Here is a 13612-nt window from a genome sequence, read left to right as displayed (position 1 = left end):
TCGAAAAACTTACATTACAGTAACAAATAATTTAAAAAATAATTAAAAATCGATTTAACGCAACTTAAAAAAATAAGAAAATTAATTAAAATAATTTAACGAAAAAATTGCAAAACGATTTTCCTTCCTGAAGCTGACAACACTTTTCCTGTGATCACGATATACGGTCGAAAAGCGTTGTCAGCTTCAGGAAGGAAAATTATTTTGCAATTTTTTTCGTTAAATTCTTTTAATTAATTTTCTTATTTTTTTTTAATTGCGTTAAATTGATTTTTAATTATTTGTTACTCTAATGTAAGTTTTTCGTTTTAATTTCTGGAGAGTATCACACGCAAGTGTTCTACATACTATATTGAGGTAAACTTCTCTTATTATTTTACAAATACAGAGTGTAATTGCATACATAAAAAGGTGGAAGTGGACAGAAAGAAAATTAAGCAATATAAAATACTTTAATATGCCTGTCGTGATGCTTCTGGAAACCTATACAAACCATTGAAAACAAATAAAGAACATATTAAAATCAAGAATTAGATTAGAAAGGGTTGGGTAAAAAATGCCTTACTATAAAACAGTCGAACCGTTAGGAGCACAGATAGAATACTTCCTTTCATTGAGCAACAACGCTAACAACCGAACATATGAACTGTATGAAGCAACAGCTGCAACTGGACTTGCAACTTAAATAAATTTTCTATTTATACTCTGGGATGAATATACCATCAATGGAGTTCACAAAACAGAGAATACAAGAAACTGCACCATATTTAGCAGTCACACAGTCTTGAACCACCATCACTCACAGTGCATGTAGTTATGGATCCTCACTTGACCATTCAGTTATGGTGGCCTTGCCAGAGTTTAAGAACAAATTGAGATGCTACATAATCATCTCCACTGCATGTGTGTAAACAGTGATAAGGCAAAAAAGTGATAACATAAACTGTAGGTAGGGTTTGTGTGTTGATACCTTTGAGGTGAGGTTGTTTCTGCTTTTGGCAGATTATTGTATGAAGGCAGGCATCATTGAGGGGCTTTCAGACCTCTCCATAGAACTGCACTATATCAGAAATATATTTCGAAAACAACCAGTACCCAACAATGCCCATTAGGGGTAACCATCATCCAGTTTGCATCCTCAACCCACCCTTCCTGAATTACAGAGTAGCCAGGCTTGTCAGAACTTTCAGTATCAAATCATATTTTATCAGCTCCAGGAAGATCTTCCACATACTTTCCCCCTTCCTCCCAAACCTATGCATCAGTGAGGCTAAGTATTAAATATAAGTTCCAGATATCTTGCATTGAAGGGACATCATAGGACACAGTGTCTCATAAAAGAACACCAAGATCATATCAGATTATACTGTACATGAGGGAGATACAAAGCACAGCATCCCTTCATACCACTCCTTAACGGCCCCGAGTGCCAAGCGATTCTTGAGGCCAAGCGATTTTCTGTGCTAAATAGTACTGCGATTCCTAAAGTGACTGAGTTTTTCCTTGTTTTATTTCATTCATAAGTCTTTCTGTTGATTAGCTCTACTTTTTAAATGTATAGAAAGGGAGCCAGAAAAAAGGAAAGTACCTTTTTCTTTATTGTATATACTAACCGTACTAACTCCTACGCTTGGCCACAAGCGGCACTGCTCCTGCCTCCCCATGGCGGGACTGGTAACCTGGGTGGAAAAGCTAATCCCCCAGGGCGAAAAGGAGCCGACATGGATAAAGAAAATTATCCAGCCTTAGAGCCTTCAAGCTCAAATACCATAGATTGGTATAACTCTGATGAAGGTAGTGTGCAACATAAGCGCTTAAAAATAGATAATTATCAACCTGAGTATCCAACTTTCCTGATTATCCATTCCTTAACTAGTCAACCAGTGAGCAAACTCTCTCCATTTATTATACAGAGATTTCTAGAAAATGCTGCTGGATTGCCTAAAATGGTCAAAAGGTTACAGTCAGGGGATTTGCTTGTGGAAACTACACAGTCGAAACATTCAGAATTGTTGTTAAAGATGACAACATTTTGTGATATCCCTGTTAAAATATCTCCCCACTCAACCCTAAATAGTTCCAAAAGTGTTATCTCTGAGTGGGATCTATTGAATGTAACAGAAGAGGAGCTTGTACAAGAACTTAAAGACCAAAAGGTCATACAAGCTAAGAGAATTTTGACTCGTAGAGATGGCAATCTCATTCCAACCCGCAGTGTAATTCTCACATTCAGTACTCCAAACTTAACAAATACTGTAAAAGCTGGTTATCTAAATTGCCATATCCGCCCATATATACCAAATCCAATACGGTGTTATAAGTGTCAGAAGTTCGGACACTCTCAGGCAACATGTCGAGGAAACACAATATGCCCAAAATGTGGATCCCAGGATCACACTCAAACAGACTGTACTGCTACATCTCCAGTTTGCCCTAACTGCAGGAAAGATCATCCTGCATATTCTAGAAATTGCGAGTTATGGAAAGTTGGAAAAAAAATACAGAAATTTAAAGTTGAAAATAAAGTGACTTATCAGGAAGCGAGACAACAAATACTGAAAGATACTCCTGCACGTACATATGCAGATGTTACAAAGAAATATCATTCAATTGCTACACAAACCAATGACTCAGTTCCACCGAACATATCACTTGCTGAATGGGCTAGAGCCCAGCTTTCAGTTCCTCAGCCATCCTTGAAGCAAAACAACAGAGACCAGACTTGTAATACTCCAATTTCCATCCCCACCACTAGTGGCATCAAGTCACAAAGTGAGACCAGGATGACAAAAGCTGAATCTTCTACTAAAACCCAAATTAATACTGCAGAAATGGATACAGATGACAAAACTCAACAAGAACCTATATTAGAAATTCATGCCGAAGAAGTTATGGACACTGGACGGCCTACCTTTCCTAAAAAAGATAAAAATAAAATAGATCGCAATAAGCCTACTGCCTCTAAAAGGCAACCGGATCATCCTACCACTAAAACTAAATAATGAAGTGCATTTTACAATGGAATTGTTGAGCACTACGTACTAATACAGATGAACTTTATAACCTAATCCGAGATTTCAATCCAGCAGGCATTTGTTTACAGGAAACATTTTTAACTCCAAGTGACCCCCTCAATAAAGAAATATACCGTATTTCCCCATGTATAAGATGCACCTTAATTTTGGGGCCCGAAATTTGAAAAAAAATGTATTACATAAAGTTATTGAACTCAAGTTTTATTCATCATAAAATTCATACAACTCCTCATTACTTGAATTCAGCACTGTACGAAAATCTTTTATGAGCCATTTCTGGGCAGAACATGGCAAAACGTAACCTAATATACCGGTAACAAGTGCGAAAAAGCGGGAAATGCAAGTAAAAAAATCTACAACCACTGTATAAGATGCACCCAGTTTTTAGACCCCAAATTTTTCGAAAAAAGGTGCATCTTATACATGGGGAAATACGGTATTTTGTACAGACGTGACAGGAATGCAGCAACTGCAGCCCATGGAGGTGTAGCGGTTTTGGTATCCGTTACTAATCCGTCTAGACAAATCCACTTAAAAACTAATTTAGAAGTTGTTACTGTAAGAATAGAAATTGGAATATCTTTATCTCTTGTTTCTATTTATCTTCCACCAAACCAAACGTATATACTCAGAGACTTTGATGAGCTCCTTGCCCAGATACCACCTCCTTTTTGTTTGATGGGTGACTTTAATGGACACCACCCATTATGGGGAAGTCTCCATATTGATAAAAGAGGGCAGCTAATAGAAACATTACTGGACAAACAAAATCTAACTGCTGAACACCGGTGCACATACTCATGTTCATTTTCCCTCAGGAAATACTTCAGCCATAGATCTATCTGCTCCCCCGCTCTGTACCCAAGTATACATTGGGCGGTATTGGATAATCCCCACAATAGTGATCATCTTCCAAGTACTTGTAAATTCCAAACTACCCCCACCACCTATTCAGAAACTCGCAGAAGATGGAAACTTACAAAGGCAAACTGGGAAAAATTTTCCTTAAGTACAGTTTTAGATAAAAACTTCATTCTGAACCAGTCAATAGATGAAGCTAATGACCATATTACTAAACGGATACTAGCAGCAGCTGACAAAGCTATTCCTCAGTCGTCGACTCATCCATGCAGGTGCAAAAACTATTGGTGGAATGATGAATGTAATAGAGCAAAAAAAAAAAAGAACAAAGCTTGGAATATTTTCCGCAAGCATCCCACTATTATTAACCTTATAAATTACAAGAAACTAAATGCTAAAGCACGACAAATAAGAAGGAAAGCCAAAAAAGATTCTTGGATTTAGTTCGCTTCCACTATCACCAAAAACACCGATACTAGATTAATCTGGAGGAAAATCCAACATCTGAATGGCAAATATCCATTGTCATCCTCTCAATATTGATCTCTAATGGACAGGAACTGTCTTCCTCCAAAGACATTGCAAACGCTTTTGCTAAAGCCTTTTGCAAAAATTTCAGCAGCAAATTCATATGATACTTCATTCCAACAAATTAAAGTGGTAGCAGAAAGGTATAAGTTAAATTTCAACACTGGTCTGTCTCTTCCATATAATCAGCCTTTTACTATATCCGAGTTAACGGATGCTCTTAACAGAGCACCCAATAGTGCAGCTGGCCCTGATGGTATATTTTATATTATGCTAAAACACTTGAATGATACTGCTTTACAAATTCTTTTAATATTTTTTAACAGAATTTTTGAGGAACATGTTTATCCTTGCTCTTGGAAACATTCACTTGTATTAGCCATCCCTAAACCAGAAAAAGACCTCTCTAATCCAGGAAATTATCGTCCAATTTCCTTAACTAGTTGTTTGGGGAAAACACTGGAGAAAATGGTTCTCAAGCGCTTCACCTGGTTTCTTGAGTCACATAACATCTTACATAAAAATCAGTATGGCTTTCGGCAAAATAGATCTGCATTAGATATGATGACTAAAGCAGAATCAAACAACAGAAACGCTTTTGTCAGAAATGACCACTTCATTATGGTAAGTTTCGATTTAGAAAAGGCCTTTGATACAACATGGCGTTTCGGTATTCTACGGGATTTTTACACCTTTGGTCTACGAGGCAGACCTCCTTTGTTTATTCAGAGCTTTCTCCAGGACAGAACCTTTTCAGGTTAGTCATCTAAATGTTCTTTCTAGAATTCATATACAGGAGGAGGGGGTCCCTCAAGGATCTATCTTGAGTCCTGCGCTATTTTTAATAAGAATAAACAATATCATCCATGATATTCCAAGCACAGTAGAATTATATCACTATGCAGATGACCTCATGATTTCGTGCCAAGGAAAATCTATGAATTCTATTGAGAGACAGCTTCAGATCTCAATTAAGAAAATTGAGCAGTGGATGTCTCGCAATGGCTATCGCTTATCAGCACAAAAATCTAACTGTATTCATTTCTGTAAAAAACGTAAGATCCACCCTGAGCCTGAACCACATCTTAAAAATTTCACCATACCTCTTTCCAATAGTATCAGATTTCTTGGCCTAATCCTGGACAATAAATTAAACTTCTCACAACACATCACATATCTGAGAACCATTTGCTTAAAAAAATTAAATATCCTCCGAGTACTATCTTCATTGACTTGGGGTGCTGACCGATACACTCTGCTTCGACTATATCAGGTATTAATCCGATCTCGCTTGGATTACGGAGCTCCAATCTATGACTCTGCCAGGAAAAGTGCACTAACTCGGCTAGACACCATCCATCAGTGCCCTAAGAACTGCTTTAGGAGCATTCAGAACATCCCCTGTACAGAGTCTATATATAGATGCACACGAACCTCCACTCCATCTTCGGAGGAAAATGTTGATCCTCAACTATGCAGCAAAAATACGGAGTCTTCCTTTTCATCCTATCTCCCCATACTTATTTGAGCCCCAATGGACCACATTTTATCAAAACAAACCTAACAAAAACAAGCCTATTGGGATAAGGTTGCTACAGTTAACACAATGTTGGAATCTAGACATGGGTAATGTCTTTCAGGAACTGAGCAGTCACGACCCTCCGTGGTCTGATTATACACCAGTCTGTGACTTCTCATTCCAACAGTGGGGGAAAAAGCAAGCAGCAGCAGACCTTACCATCAGGAAACTCCATGCTGCACATGTAGCAGAAAATTCTCGGTGTCTTCAAATATATACCGATGGCTTGAAAACAAGTACGACAATGGGCGCAGCGGCAGTTTCTTCTATCTTTTCTACTTCTGTGTCCCTTCCAAAGGAATGCAGCGTCTATTCTGCTGAACTGTGGGCGATTAAAATAGCTCTGGATCACGTGATTGATCTGTCCAGGAAGCGAATTATGATCTACTCTGATTCTCTGAGTGCAATCATTGAAAAATGATTGAAAAATCATTTTTCAATGATTGAATCATTGAAAAATCCATCCAAACCAATCCACCCCATCTTGAAGCAAATTAGATCACAGATTATTGCGTTACAAGCTGTAAACCAATCAGTCAGTTTCTGTTGGATACCAGGTCATGTAGGCATCAAAGGAAATGATTACGCAGATCAAGCCGCTAAACATCCAATCATTGCAAGATCTCCTAACTACCAAGTGCCATATACAGACTACAAATCAGTCATAAAAAACATGTGTAAAGAGCAATGGTTGCAAATCTGGCAGGCTCAGTGCGGCAATAAACTGCTTCAACTTAAACAGGAACCTAAGTTGTGGCCATCAAGCATGCGATCAAATAGGCAAGAGGAGGTGATCCTGGCTAGGATGCATATTGGGCATACGCATCTAACCCATATCTATCTACTCAAGGGGGAAGATCTGCCTATTTGTACATTTTGTCAGACTACACTTACGGTGAGGCATATTCTAATAAATTGCAATCATTATAATAATTATCGAAACAAAATTTTCAAATCGCTTTCACATCTGCAAGAACCTTTGACATTACCCCATCTGATTGGAGACAATGCAAATCTAGCTGAGTTCTTTTATTTCTTAAAGCAGACGGGATTAGTTTACAGATTTTAACTGGTAATAGCACTACCGAATAGAATCAGGCACAATATGGCCTTAGCAGCACTTGTGCCATTAAACAACATATCAACCAACCAACCACTCCTTAACATTTGCAGGAATAAGGGTTCTAGCTGCTTACCCCTGCCTGCAGAGTAGAGAACACAAAAAAAGTGATATTCATCCATTTGAAGTAACTATAAAACCAGTGAATTTTCAAGCAGGATATCATTTGAAAATGGGAGCTATTTTCAAACAGTAGTTATTTGCAGTATGGTTAATTCTTGTTGTTTTTGTTTTTGTTTTTTTTTTTCTGAAATTAAGTAGTAATTTTGTGTTTGATATTACTTTTTCATATCCTTTTTAGCAGTTTAATATTACTTTTTCATATCCTTTTTAGCAGTTTAATATTACAGTCAGTTTTTTTTATTGAATTTAAATTTGTTTTTGTTTGTTATAAAATGTAAAACTGAATTTGGTTATGACAGTTTCACTTTCAATATATGAAAGTGAAATGTACATATGCATTATTGTGCACTAGTTATAAGTAATTTTCTAAATTAACCTTTGTTTTCCAGAACATAGGTAAAGGATCATTGTGGTGCATTGACTCAGAGTTCCGTCCCAACCTTATTCAAGCCTTACAAAAAGCACCTAGTATGGCAAACATGGAGTTCAATCAATTGACAAGACTAAACTCTCCATACAAGTCATCAGACAGGTTTTTATTTTTATATTTTATTTGGATATTGATATTAAGCATTATGTATCGTTGGAGAAAATATAACTTTCTTGGTTTTCCTGTAAAACATCCTCAAACAATTGGTTAACTGGTTGTCAGACAAACAGAGGAATTTCTTCCAAAAATTATGTTCTATTCTGATTTTGTAGGGATGCATTTTAAGAACCATGTATAAAAACTAGGTTTTTTTTTTTTTTTTTTGTTTGTTTGTTTGTTAGTTTGATTGAGAAAGAACTATAGTATTACGAAACCAACTTATTAAAAAATATATAGTAAATAAAAAGTTTTAAAGCAAAACTTCAGATAAAATTCTAGATTCTCTTATAGTATGTACAATATATACTGTAAGAGAATCTAGGGTGGAGTCCCACCTTTTTAATATTGGTTACACCCTATTTAACCAATACTATGATAATTAGTTGCCATCCTATTTCTTGTTTAATCTCCACCTCTAGCCAAAGGAAACACCTTTTTCTTCTAATCCTTAACTTGATTTCATAAACCCACCTTTTAGTCTGCTCCAAAACCTGTTACCAATTGCTTTTCCTTTAAATATCTGTTTAGTTTATCTCCCATCCTTTCTATATACCATACCATCTTAAGTTTGCTTTACTTACCTTTATTTGATATTAAAGTTTAAAAACTCTGTTGTAATCAGCTAATTTTGTCTTTTCCTAGTAAATTTATCTGGCTTCTGCTTTATTCATTCTGTTGCTTATTTCCATGTCTAATTCTTTCATCTTCATTAAAGATCATTCCCAGACATGGAATTACTGATGTGATTCAATTTTTGTTTTAGTTTCCACTCTAAATTTTACTTGCCTCCTTCAACTTTAACTTTTGCCTTTGTATATAATTTTCATGGCAATTGTCTGCAACCTCTGTCTAATTAATTTAAAGATACATGAAGATCTTGAAAGCTGCTGTTTAACAGCACAGTATCATGTGTGCTAATAATGATCCAATTTCTGTTTCCCACATTAAACTTTGCCAGTAAATTGCATTCTTTTATTAAATGGTCCATGAAAATTATAAAAACAAGTGGTAATGAGATACAGCCCTGCCTTGCTCCAAGTTTAACCTTAAACCATTTTCCAATGCTTCCTCACCTCAGATATGCTATTTTATACTAACTTTTTATTCTCCTTTCAAGGTTGTTCCTGATGTCATATTTTTCTAAAATTTGAAAGAGAAAAGATTTAGAACATAGGCAAAGGATGATAAAGGTTACATTATGTTTATGTTCTAATATGAATTTAATAGTTTTACTTTGTTGTATGCATAGATCAGTAAATTCTAGATACACAGTTTTGTTATGTTCTCATAATTTATCATTACTTTATTATCTCATTTATTTTAGTGCATATATCTCTTTGGCTTGAAGCCCGACTGTTTTTCCCCAAGATTACTTTCCATAATAATTCTAACCCTCTTGTCTAAGAAATTTGCATAGATTTTTACCTAGTATGCTTATGAGTGAAATGTAATTGCCACATTCAGCTTTATTTCTCAGTTTATATTGGAGCAATTAGTGCCTTGCTCTAATCTTGTAGAACTTTTTCTTTAGAAAACTACCTCTGGATAATGCAGTGTAACTATCATAACACTATTTTATTTATAGCTTCCAACCTCTCAGGCTTTTAGGCAGCAAGCAGTTCAATAACTTCTTATAAGCAGAAATTGTCTGCTTTCTAAAATTCATTTAACTTTTAATTTAATTTTAATTAATTGCAGTAGACTGAGAATCAACAAAAATTCCATGTGGGCAGTTGACAGTGATCACAACCTTATGGTTTATCTTTTTACTTTTGAACATGGGTAAGCAGTTTTCATCTGAAATTCTGTCTGGCTACTCACTGTGTGTAGGTGAATCTTCTGATATTCCAACTAATGCTGGAGAACTAAAAGTCATATTTTCTTGTAAGGATTTTAAAATGTCAAAATTGGCTGGGTTCTTGTGAAGTTTCCCTTTCATTTGTTTCAATAAACTTAATTATTTGGTCAAAATTTACATGGAGTGCTGTGTTTTTAGTCTGATACTTAGAATTAGTTATTCTCATTTATACCTTTCTCCCAAAAAACTAATATTTAAGATATTCTGGCAATCTATATCAGCTCTGCCAATAACACCGTACTTCCAAGTTATTCATATTTTGAATCATCTTTTTATAATCAGTTTCTCCTAAACCTTGTAAAGTTGCTTATATCAGTTTATTCTGAAATGGAAATAGGACAAAAATATATATTTAGGTGCATGATTGTCTCTTCATCTTTTTTAAAGTAATAAAAAGTCCGTTAACATATTTCCTAAACTAACTTATTATTTGTTATTAATAGTAGTATTAATGGCATATGATACAAGAAAACAAGCTTATAAAGCACCAGCCAAAAAAAAAAAAAAAAAAAATTCTATTCTATTCAAAGCCTTAATCACCTGTTCATCCCCTCCAATAATTTGTCTAGTTCTTCCTTGAATTTGTTCTAACTGCCCACTTTCACAACACCAAATGGAAGTTTGTTGACAATCAATTATTCTCTGACTGAAAGAAAATTTTTGCACGTCTATCCTGAGACAATCCTTCCTCAATTTAATTTATGTCCCCTCATGTGTAGTCTGAGCAAGAGGAAGAATGCCATCAGCATTGAGCTTGCGCAATCCATTCAAAGCCTTAAACGACTCAATCAGATCACCTTGCAGGTGCCTAGTCTCCAAACGTTACAGTTTGCAGAACTGAAGCCTGTCTTGGTATGATGACCACTCTTTCGTTCCCTTCATCAATCTCATTCCCCTTCTCTGCACCAGTTCCAGCAGATCTACATCCTTACTGAAATGTGGCCTCCAGACGTATATGAATTTTTAAAATATAAGAGGAATTATCTCAATATATATGCATGTAGGACATTTCTTCAGTAACATTCTCCCTGAATTTAAACGAATATTAAAATAACAAAATGAATTCTACCCTCGGAGGCAAACCATTAGCAATCCAATGTACCTGACATTCATGGTCCGAGAGCTCTAAACCCATCACAAAAATTAAAAATGAATACAAATAACTTCTGAAAATCCTAAAAATATTTAGAATTTTTAGGATTTTCAGAAGTTTATTTGTATTCATTTTTAATTTATAGACAAATTGTCTTCTCCACTCGTTGTTCACTGGAGTTCTGGTGTATTTTGGTGACAGGTTTAGAGCTCTTGGACCAGGGATGCCAAGTACATTGGATCGCTAATGGTTTACCTCCTAGGGTAGAATTCATTTCATTATTTTAATATTCATTTAAAATAACAAGGAGAATGTTAGTGAAGAAACATCCTACATGCATATATTGAGGTAATTCCTCTCATTATTTTGAAAATTGATTAATAACATAGGAGATACTGCACCTTGTTGCTCTTTCATTTTCTAGACCTATATGAAGTAGTAGTAGTAGTAGTAGTAGTGGCATGTGATGCAAGAAAGCAAACGTATGAGCTTATGCAGCACCAGCCAAAAAAAAAAAAAAAAAAATCACACCATTCCCTTCAAATGCCTGTCCAGTTCCTCCTTAAATTTATTCAACCTATCAACTTCCACAATGACAGATGGAAGTTTGTTCCAGCAATTAACCACCCGCTGGCTAAAGGAAAATTTCCGCACATCTATTCTACATCTGTCTTTTCTTAATTTGAATTTATGCCCCCTTAGATTCGTAATCTGAACAAGTGGAAGGATCCCATCAGAATTCAGCGTGCTCAACCCATTCAAGGCCTTATATACCTCAATCAGATCACCGCGCAGGTGCCTAGTCTCCAGCCACTGCAATTTGCAGAACTTAAGCCTCTCTTGGTAAGAGGATCCCTTCATTCCCCTCACCAATCTTGTTGCCCTTCTCTGTACACGCTCAAGTAAATCTACATCCTTCCTAAAATGAGGCCTCCAGACCTGTACGCAGTACTCAAGCCGTGGCCTGACCATTGCCTTATACAGAGGGATAATCACCTCCTTTTCCCTGCTAGCAAAATTCCTATATATCATTGACAAAACCCCATGACCTGCCCTGGCAGCCTGTCTGCATTGCTCAGAAAACTTCATATCTGCCTGCACAATTACTCCCAGGTCTTTTTCATTTTCTACCACCTTAAGTGTAGTACCACACAGTTGGTACGTTTCTCTGGGGTTACTTCTACCCATATGTAGTACTTTGCATTTGTCAAGGTTAAACTTCAGTTGCCACTTCTTAGCCCATCTGCCCAAATTATCTAGATCCTGTTGCAGTAGCACACTGCCATTACTGTCATTAACAACCCTGCCAACCTTTGTATCATCTGCAAACTTCGACATTAAGCCTGATATACCTTCATCAATATCATTGATAAATATACAAAACAACAGTGGACCTAACACCGAACCCTGTGGGACTCCACTAATAACATTAGTCCAAGAAGAGCAGCACCCATTGATTACCACCCTCTGTCTTCTAGCACTTAACCATCCTTTTATCCATTGTAGCAACTTACCCTTAATACCATTCTGCTCCAATTTGTACAATAGTCTTCCATGCGCAACAGTGTCAAAAGCTTTCCTGAAATCCAAATATATGATATCAAAATTATTTTTCGCATCCAGTTCCTTTGTGACCACATCATAATATCCTATCAAATTTGTCAGACAAGACTTTCCCTTAACAAACCCATGCTGTGTCTGAATTATTGCTGCAGTCTTGTCTAGATGATCCTGCAATGCATCCTTAACCAGCGACTCCATTATTTTACCTGGAACAGAAGTTAAACTAACTGGTCTGTAATTACTCGTGTCACCCTTCGATCCCCCTTTGTGAATTGGGGATACATTTGCACATCTCCAGTCCGTGGGAACCTCCCCTGAGTCCAAGGATGCTCTCATAATTATGGCTAAGGGTTTGCTTAGTTGCTTTGCCGTCTCCTTTAATATAACTGGATAGATCCCATCCACCCCAGGTGCTTTTCTTACGTTTAACTTCAACAATTTCTCTTCCACTTTGCTCTCGGTTATTACAAAATCATTAAATATCTTGCTACAATTTGATAACCTTCTGCCATTTTCAAACCTTAATAATTCCTCACGTGTGAATGTAGATGCAAAATACTCATTCGGTTTGTTTGCTATCTGAGCAGGATCATCAACAGTCGAACCATCGATGTCAAGTGGACCGATCAGATTCATCCCCTTTTAGAGTTTATATAAGTAAAGAAATCCTTGCTGTTTTTCTTAGCATCTTTTGCCAAGGATTTCTCATAATCTGCCTTTGCCTGCCGAACCTCCTTTGTGACCTGATTACAGATTAACTTATATCTGCCATATGCTTCTGAGTCGCTTGATAATTTATATGCATCCCATGCATTTTTCTTCTCTGTTACGAGTCTCATTAGTTCATTTGACAACCATTTAGGCCTAAACCTTGAACAATATTTCTTAATAGGTATGAACCTTTTAGTAGCTTCCACGATTAATTCCTTGAATGCTTCCCACTTAGAATTTACTGTTGGTAACATCGTCAGTTGATCCCACTGTACAGAAACTAAAAACTGTCGGAGACCACTGTACTCGCCTTTACGGAAGCAAAAACCCTTTCCTTTACCCCTGATTAGTAGTTAAATCTTTAAGTAAATCCCACGTCAGTACACTGTGATCACTGCCACCTAGTGGTTCTTTTATCTGCAAATTCCTAATACATGAATGATCACTGCTGATAACCAGATCAAGAGTATTACTTTCTCTGGTTGCCTCTCGAACATGCTGCTGCAGAAAACAATCATCCAATAAATCCACAAAAGTCTGACTAGTGTGTGA

The 13612-nt window shown here is 36.4% G+C and overlaps 1 protein-coding gene across 4 annotated transcripts in view; it reads left to right on the top strand.

The window, feature by feature from the left end:
* LOC150083967 (uncharacterized) overlaps window positions 1–13612 on the top strand; it is a 276752-nt gene that overhangs the window by 231108 nt on the left and 32032 nt on the right. For all 4 annotated transcript variants that reach the window (XM_090374975.1, XM_090374976.1, XM_090374978.1 and 1 more), the window contains one exon: window positions 7636–7778. In XM_090374975.1, the coding sequence (XP_090231101.1) occupies window positions 7636–7778 (143 nt within the window). The remainder of the gene's footprint in view (window positions 1–7635; window positions 7779–13612) is intronic.

This window comes from Mastigoproctus giganteus, chromosome 6, assembly GCF_048544385.1.
Source record: "Mastigoproctus giganteus isolate SK-2022 chromosome 6, ASM4854438v1, whole genome shotgun sequence".
NCBI classification, from domain to species: Eukaryota; Metazoa; Arthropoda; class Arachnida; order Uropygi; family Thelyphonidae; genus Mastigoproctus; species Mastigoproctus giganteus.
This window is presented reverse-complemented; position numbering and strand designations above follow the sequence as displayed.